This window comes from Nematolebias whitei, chromosome 2, assembly GCF_014905685.2.
Source record: "Nematolebias whitei isolate Nwh7 chromosome 2, NemWhi1, whole genome shotgun sequence".
Taxonomy (NCBI): domain Eukaryota; kingdom Metazoa; phylum Chordata; class Actinopteri; order Cyprinodontiformes; family Rivulidae; genus Nematolebias; species Nematolebias whitei.
Window position 1 is genome coordinate 32,487,522 of NC_056499.1, and position 9,232 is coordinate 32,496,753.

General features: G+C 37.9%; 1 protein-coding gene across 1 annotated transcript in view; it reads left to right on the plus strand.

Annotated features, from left to right (window-relative positions):
• Positions 1–9,232, plus strand: part of si:ch211-186j3.6 (neural-cadherin) — a 467,709-nt gene that overhangs the window by 274,204 nt on the left and 184,273 nt on the right. Inside the window, exons 12-13 of the mRNA XM_037694242.1 lie at positions 4,946–5,066; positions 6,047–6,209. Coding sequence (XP_037550170.1) covers positions 4,946–5,066; positions 6,047–6,209 — 284 coding nt within the window. The remainder of the gene's footprint in view (positions 1–4,945; positions 5,067–6,046; positions 6,210–9,232) is intronic.

Here is a 9,232-nt window from a genome sequence, read left to right on the forward strand (position 1 = left end):
TATATAGATATATATGTAGATATATATATATATATATATATATATATTATAACACTGAGGAGTGCGCATTCCAGTTTTAATAAAGTAGAATATCCTGGGAGATAAAAAGAACTTGAAATTGGTACAATTGGGAATAACAAATGTTCTCGCCAATCGTTTTCTTGTTTTAAGTGCTTGTTATTCCTTGTATGTTTTATTTTTTTTATTCCTTTTGGGTTTCAGCAGTTTTCTAAATACTTAAGGGATTCAAACAAGTATAAAAAAGACAATGAGGGTGAATTGAAAGAATCCAATCTTGTATATTCCCTTGTGTCTCATTTAGAATAAAAACAGACAGACGGTACAAAACGATATGGATTAGAGCATTCTCCTCTCTCCTTCCTTGACTTTCATCTTTTCTAATAAGCTGTGAATCTCTTGTCTTCAGAGGCTTCTCCTTTTCCTTTCAAATTAACATCTGGGGCGAAGGATGCAGTGGCGATTGAGATACAGGCAATGGCTTTACTAGTAATTTCATTAAGAAAAACACTTCATTGAGTAGCAAGAAACAGATGTTCTAAAATGGTTAGTAGAGATTTAAAAATGCATACTAATGTTGAGAGAAAACTGCAGAGATTTGAAAAATAAATATTTCCAAACATAACATTTTCAACAGTGTAGGTTCAATGTTACATTTTATTGAAATAATGCTGTAAATAGGTTTGAGCATTGAAATATTTTCTATTTTGATCAATATTTGGCAACTCTGAAATTATATAGTCCTTTACGAATAATTGTTATAATTTCAAATTTATTGTTAGTGCTTTTCTTCAGAGAATATGAAAATGAAATGTGATACATAAGAACCCTACTTAAGCTTTTTCTCATTATGCAATGTATGAGCACTAGTTATATTTAAATGCAATTTAAACATAATATACTGTATATATACAAGCCGGATTCCAAAAAAGTTGGGACACTAAACAAATGGCGAATAAAAACTGAATGCAATGAGGTGGAGGTGGAGGTGCCAACATCTTATATTTTATTCAGAATAGAACACAAATCACAGATCAAAAGTTTAAACTGAGAGAATGTATCATTTTAAGGGAAATATCTGTTGTTTCTAAATTTCATGGCGTCAACAAATCCCAAAAAAGTTGGGACAAGTCCATTTTTACCACTGTGTGGCATTCCCCCTTCTTCTTACAACACTCAACAGACGTCTGGGGACAGAGGAGACCAGTTTCTCAAGTGTAGAAATAGGAATGCTCTCCCATTCATGTCTAATACAGGCCTCTAACTGTTCAATCGTCTTGGGCCTTCTTTGTCACACCTTCCTGTTTATGATGCGCCAAATGTTCTCTATAGGTGAAAGATCTGGACTGCAGGCTGACCATTTCAGTACCTGGATCCTTTTCCTATGTAGCCATGATGATGTGATTGCTGCAGAATGTGGTCTGGCATTATCGTGTTGAAAAATGCAGGGTCTTCCCTGAAAGAGATGACGTCTAGATGGGAGCATTTGTTGTTCTAGAACCTGAACATAGTTCTCTGCATTAATGGTCCCTTTCCAGACATGCAAGCTGCCCATGCCACAAGCGCTTATACAACCCCATACCATCAGTGATGCAGGCTTTTGAACAGAGTGTTGATAAAAACTTGGGCTATCCTTGTCCTCGCTGGTCTGGATGACATGGCGTCACAGTGTTCCATAAAGAACTTCAAACCATGACTCATCTGACCACAGAACAGTCTTCCATTTTGCCACACTCCATTTTAAATGACCCCTGGCCCAGTGCAAACGTCTGAGCTTGTGGAGCTTGCTTAGAAATGGCTTCCTCTTTGCACTGTAGAGTTTCAGCTGGCAACGGCGGATGGCACGGTGGATTGTGTTCACTGACAATGATTTCTGGAAGTATTCCTGAGCCCATTCTGTTATTTCCTTGACAGTGGCATTCCTGTTTGAGGTGCAGTGACGTTTAAGGGCCCGGAGATCACGAGCATCCAGTAGAGTTTTATGGCCTTGACCCTTACGCACAGCGATTGATCCAGATTCTCTGAATCTTTTGATGATGTTATGCACGGTTGATGATGATAACTTAAAAGCCTTTGCTATTTTACGCTGGGTAACACCATTCTGGTATTGTTGCACTAGCTTTCTGCGCAACAATGGTGGAATTGGTGATCCTCTTACCATCTTGGCTTCTGAGAGACACTGACACTCTGAGAAGCACTTTTTATTCCCAATCATGTTGTCAATTGACCTAATTAGTTTTAATTGGTCTTCCAGCTGTTCGTTATATGCTCAATTTCCTTTTTCCGGCCACTTATTGCTACTTGTCCCAACTTTTTTGTGATTTGTTGACCCCTGTGAAATTTTGAATCAACATATGTTTCCTTTAAAATGTTACATTTACTCAGATTAAACTTTTGATCTGTCATCTATGTTCTATTACGAATAAAATATTGACATTTGCCATCTCCACATAATTGCATTCAGTTTTTAATCACAGTTTGTTTAGTGTCCCAACTTTTTTGGAATCCGGTTTGTAAATATATTTATTTATTTAAGGGATTTTAAACTCTTCCCACACTCTTGCAATATTATAAACAATGTTTTTAAATTCTAAACGCTCTAAAAGAACACAGCATGTCATTATTTCAGCTCTCTGCCTCCTGCTGCACTCTTGGTCACGCCCACTTTTCCGCTCTGCACGGAGATCAGCTGTTCAGCTGCAGGAGGAAGTTTATCCTGCAGTGTGGGTTGCACAAAGGTGCAACAGGTGTTAAATAATTTATTTTAAATATAAATTCCATGCCAATCATGCATCTCATCCATCAATCAGAAAATAGTGTGTCATGTCCAATGTTACTTTGAAAAACTGCAATAGAGCGAGTCTGCGAAAAACGAACCACAAAGTAGCGAGGGACTACTGTACAGGTCCTTCTAAAAAAATTGCATATTGTGATAAAGGTCATTATTTTCCATGATGTAATGATAAAAATGAAACTTTCATATATTTTACATTCATTGCACACCAACTGAAATATTTCAGGTCTTTAATTGTTTTAATACTGCTGATTGTGGCATACAGCTCATGAAAACCCAAAATGCCTGTCCCAAAAAATTAGCATATTTCATCCCACCAATGAAAGACAAGTGTTTTTAATACAAAAAACGATAACCTTCAAATTCAGTTATGCACTCAATACTTGTTAGCGAATCCTTTTGCATGAATGACTTCTTCAATGCCGCGTGGCATGTCGGCAATCAGCCTGTGGCACTGCTGAGGTGTTATGGAGGCCCAGGATGCTTCGATAGCGGCCTTAAGCTCATCCAGAGTGTAGGGTCTTGTGTCTCTCAACTTTCTCTTCACAATATTCCGCAGTTTCTCTATGGGGTTCAGGTCAGGAGAGTTGGCAGGCCAATTGAGCACAGTAATACCATGGTCAGTAAACCATTTACCAGTGGTTTTGGCACTGTGAGCAGGTGCCAGGTCGTGCTGAAAAATGAAATCTTCATCTCCATAAAGCTTTTCAGCAGATGGAAGCATGAAGTGCTCCAAAATCTCCTGATTTCTAGCTGCATTGACCCTGCCCTTGATAAAACACAGTGGACCAACACCAGCAGCTGACATGGCACCCCAGACCATCACGGACTGTGGGTGCTTCACACTGGACTTCTGGCATTTTGGCATTTCCTTCTCCCCAGTCTTCCTCCAGACTCTGGCACCTTGATTTCCGAATGACATACAACATTTGCTTTCATCAGACAAAAGTACTTTGGACCTCTGAGCAACTGTCCAGTGCTGCTTCTCTGGAGCCCAGGTCAGGCACTTCTGCCGCTGTTTCTGGTTCAAAAGTGGCTTGACCTGGGGAATGTGGCACCTGTAGCCCATTTCCTGCACACGCCTGTGCACGGTGGCTCTGTATGTTTCTGCTCCAGACTCAGTCCACTGCTTCCGCAGGTCCCCCAAGGTCTGGAATCGGCCCTTCTCCACAATCCTCCTCAGGGTCTGGTCACCTCTTCTCGTTGTGCAGCGTTTTCTGCCACACTTTTCCCTTCCCACAGACTTCCCACTGAGGTGCCTTGATACAGCACTCTGGGAACAGCCTATTTGTTCAGCAATTTATTTCTTGGTCTTACCCTCTTACTTGAGGGTGTCAATGATGGCCTTCTAGACAGCAGTCAGGTCGTCAGTCTTACCCATGATTGCAGTTTTGAGTAATGAACAAGGCTGGGAGTTTTTAAAAGCCTCAGGAATCTTTAGCAGGTGTTTAGAGTTACGTTGTTGATTCAGATGGTTAGGTTAATAGCTTGTTTAGAGAACCTTTTCGTGATATGCAAATTTTTTGGGACAGGCATTTTGGGTTTTCATGAGCTGTATGCCATAATCATCAGAATTAAAACAATTAAAGACCTGAAATATTTCATTTGGTGTGCAATGAATCTGAAATATATGAAAGTTTCATTTTTATCATTACATTATGGAAAATAATGACCTTTATCACAATATGCTATTTTTTTTAGAAGGACCTGTATCTATATACTAAATCTACTACTTACAACTTGTACAACTATTCCTACTTTGCAGTTTTTCACTTATCGCGGGGCTTCAGGGTACCGATCCCCCATGATAATCAAGGGACTACTGTATATATAGTAGTCCCTTGTTTATCGCGGTGATGAGACGATCGTGTGGCTCATCCATCAATCAGCCATTATGTGCGTGTCCCATCTTATTTTGAAAAACCGCGATAGAGCGAGTCCACGACAAACGAACTGCGATGTAGCGATGGACTACTGTGTATATATATATATATATATATATATATATATGGATACTTATGTATATGTGTGTGTGTGTGTGTGCGTATGCATACACTGTAGCTTGCTTTGCAACCTAATAATATTTCTTTCAAATTATAGTTCATTTACTTGTATTTTTCTCTTTTTCTCAAGGTGGAAATGCCAAGCTGCGTTACCAGATCACCTCAGGAAATTCAGGTGGGGTGTTTGATGTCGAGCCAGAGGTGGGCACAATTTTCATTGCTCAGCCACTGGACTATGAACTAAACAAAAGGTATGAACCCACTCTGCAAGGTGAAAAAAGAATCCTGTATCCACCCGTCGCTAAATGCACTGTTCAGTGTTTTTTTTTGTTTGTTTGTTTGTTTGTTTAGTCTTTTCCTGCTTTGGTAGAACTTTGATCTAGTCATTTTAACTTTGTCCAATTTTACTTTTAGTTTTTCTTTTACTTTAAATGTAATATTTTAATTATTATATTAATTTATCTGTGATGGACTTGCGACCCGTCCAGGGTGTACCCCGCCCCTCGCACAGTGATTGCTGGACATGGGCACCAGCGACCCCCGTGACCCAAAATGGAATAAACGGGTAAAGATAATGGATGGATGGATGGATGGATATTAATTTATTTTTGGTATCTGATAGCATTTATTTGTATTTAAAATAAAACTTGTAAACATCTTTGCTTAAATCTCAGATTTCTGCCTTTTCATATTGACACCAGTTCTGTAAAAAAGAGATGTTTGTAAAAAAACAAAAAAAAACAAAAAACTAAATAAAACAAAACCAGTTAAAGGACATTTGCCTTTGTGCACCATATTATCTGACTATTTAGTTTAATTTTTCAACATTTTACCATGTTAAAGTGTCAAATGTAAAGGTAATTCCTACATATCGTCAATGGGAAAAGATTAAAGAAAAGGGGTTGAGTTTTTACATCCATTCACTAGGATGATTACTGACCAGGCAAGTAAAAGTGAGAAAAGAAGACTAATAAAATTATGAACAAAATAAAATGCAAAAAAAACCTGCTAATTCAGCTAAACTAATTACTCCAGAATGAAGATTCTCTGTCTTCAATGATTTTATTGACGAAGTGACCACCAAACAAATTAATTAAAAATATCTATATTTCTCCCTCTCAACAGGTACCTTGTCTGTTAAAATGTGACTTTCAAATAATTTTATAAAATATTGGTATGTGCTAGGATTTTTCAGACTAAAGCTTCTCACAATGCCAACATGTGTGCTCAGGTACAAGCTTCATGTCCTGGCTTCTGATGGAAAATGGGAAGATTATACAACAGTGACCGTAAACGTGGTGAACAAGAATGATGAGGCACCAGTCTTCACAGTTAATGAGTACTACGGCAGCGTAACAGAGGAGCTGGATGGTTCACCCGTGTTTGTCTTGCAGGTACAGTGTCGTTATTTCAACTGTGATATTTTCTTTTTTCACATTTGTGTAATTACTACTTGCTATGGTAAGTTATACATTTTACCAGCTTACCTAAAAATAATACCAGATGGTCTTTACTGCCAAGTTAATCCATCCATCCATCCATCAATCATATTTTACCTGCTTCTTCCATTTTGGGTCACGGGGGTCACCGGTGCTCATGTCCAGCAATCACTGTGCGACGGGCAGTGGGCACCCTGGACAGGTCTCCAGTCCATCACAGGGACACATAGAGACAAACGAGACAAACAACCATTCACTCTCTCACTCACACAAAGGGACAATTTAGAGTTACCAATCAGCCTAACATGCATGTTTTTGGGCTGTGGGAGGAAACCGGAGTACCCGGAGAAAACCCATGCATGCACAGAGAGAACATGCAAACTCCACCCAGAAGGGCCCCTGGACCGGGATTTGAACCAGGGACCTGCTCGCTGAGAGGCAGCAGCTCTACCAGTTGCTCCACCATGCTTCCCCAAGTTAATCCAATTCAGTTTATTCAATTTAGTTAATTAAATAAACTGCAGTTTATACATTATACTGTATACATTACAAAAGCTAATTAGTCAAAGCTATCTACGGAAAGCCAGCAAATTGCATTGAATCTTCACTTTGTTGCAGCCTCACACCCTGAACAAGCACGTAGGCCACAGTGGAAAGGAAAAACTCCCTTTTAACAGAAAGAAACCTCCAACAGAACCAAGCTCAGGTTTGTAGTTAGAAGTAAAATTTTGAATTATATTCTGAATTTGACAGGGAGTCAATGGAGAGAAGCTAAAACTGGATAAATATGATCTCTCCTACCAACTCATTAAAACTCTGGGAGCAGCATTCTGGATCAGCTAAAAATGTTAAAAACATTTTTTGGACACCCAGTTAATAGAAAATTGTAATGGTCCAGGCTAGACATGACAAATGCATGGACCAGTTTTTCCTGCATCATTTTTGCACAAGATGTTTCTAATCTTAAAGATATTATGCAGGCAGAGGACAGCAGTTCTGGTTAATTTTTTTATTTGTTTTCTGTTTTTTTTTTTTTATTTATTTATTTATTCATTCATTCATTCTTTCATTCATGTGGATGGTTAAAAAACATATCCTGATTAAAAATAGCACCAAGGTTTGTTTTTTTTACGTTACAGTGCCAACCATTGGAAGTGAAAGGCTGCAATGTTTCTTCACAAGATGCTTAGGTCCAAAAACAACACTATCTGTCTTGTCTGAGTTTAGAAGCAGAGGATTTAGGGTCATCCAGGTTTTTATGTCTTTAAGACATTCTTGTAGTGTAAGTAACCAATTGGATTCATCGGGTTTCATGGACAAATATAACTGTGTATCATCAGCATAACAATGAAAATGTATCCTATTCTGTTTAATAACTTCACCTAATGGAAGCATAAAGTAAAGACTATTGGTCCAAGCACTGAACTCCGAAGAAATCCACGACTAACTTTGGTGTATGAAGAAGATTCATTATTTACATTTACAAATTGCAATCTATCAAAGTATGGTTTAAACCATTTTAGAGTCATTCCTGTAATCCAAATATCATTCAAGCCTCTGTAGTAGAATATCGTGATCAGCTATAGCAAATGCAGCATTGAGGTCTAATAGAACCAGTATAGACAGAATTCAATTGACTGAGGCCATGATAATATCAATAGTAACTTTCAGTGCTGTGGTGAGCTCTAAACACTGACTAAAGCTCCTCAAACAGATTATTTATTTGCAGATGTTCACACAATTGATTTGCAACTGTTTTGTCAAGAAGTTTTGAGATAAATGTTAGATTAGATAAAGGTCTAGAATTGGCCAGACTTCCTGACTCAAGATCAGGTTTCTTAAGTAAAGTTTTAATTACAGCAGTGCTTCTCAATTATTTTCTGTTACGCCTCCTCTAGGAAGAAGTAAACATTTTGCGTCCCCCACCAAACTCTCCGCTGTAACTGTAAATAGTATAATTTGTCTATAAAATTGTTATGAGTACACCTCTGCATAACATTGTGTCCTTATTAACATTAAACAAAAAATAATATAGATCAACTTACAATGAAGAATAACTTTATTATTAGTCTGTAACAGAAACAACTTAAAGTGCATCAATTTGCCTGAAAAAAAAAAACAACGTAATTAAACTGTAAACATTTTTGACCATTTGATACTGAAAAATAAAATATAATCAATAAATAATAATAAATTCAAATTGATCGGCATCATTTTAACTCAGTGTTATATAAAACACTTTGACCTACAAAACAACAATGAACTCAACAATTTGTGCTGATTTTTTTTTTTTTTTTTTTTTTTTTTTTAGTGTTTTTTTAAGCGAGACTTAAAAACTGTGAGAGTGGGAGCCTGCCTGACGCACAGTGGTAACTCATTTCACAGGTCAAGTATATTTTGTTAGCAAAGAATAGAGTCCTAACATTTATTAAACATTACTTCTGTATTTACAAAAATATAACATCAAAATTGACAAACTCATCAATAAAACTAAAACATTTTGTCAACGCTAAAGAGGAAATAGGGGGCAGGTGTCACTCTCGCTTTGAGTTTACTCTTTGTTGCATGCGTGCTGTGAGTGACGTCCAGAGCGTCATAAAAACAGCAGCGGAGGTGTCAGAGTTATTTATTTATCGTCTCAGCAGCAGAGAGGAGTGACACGGTTCAAGCATTGCTCTCAAAACGACAAGGCAGCAATATTTGTTCATAACTTTATTATTAGTAAACCTGAGAGATACGAGCAAACAGTTGCTGGAACACGTGACAAAATGAGAATGGTGAAAAAAAGCTACTCCCTATGGCAAAAAAATCATGTTCCCTGGGTCACATACGCCCCCACTGGTATCACCCCGGGCCCCCCTAGGGGGGGCACGCCTCACTATTTTAGAAGGACTAAATTACAGCAACCTTAATGCTCTCTGCTATGTAACCATTCATTATAGACAAAGTAAGCCAGTCCAAAATGTGGATATTAATTA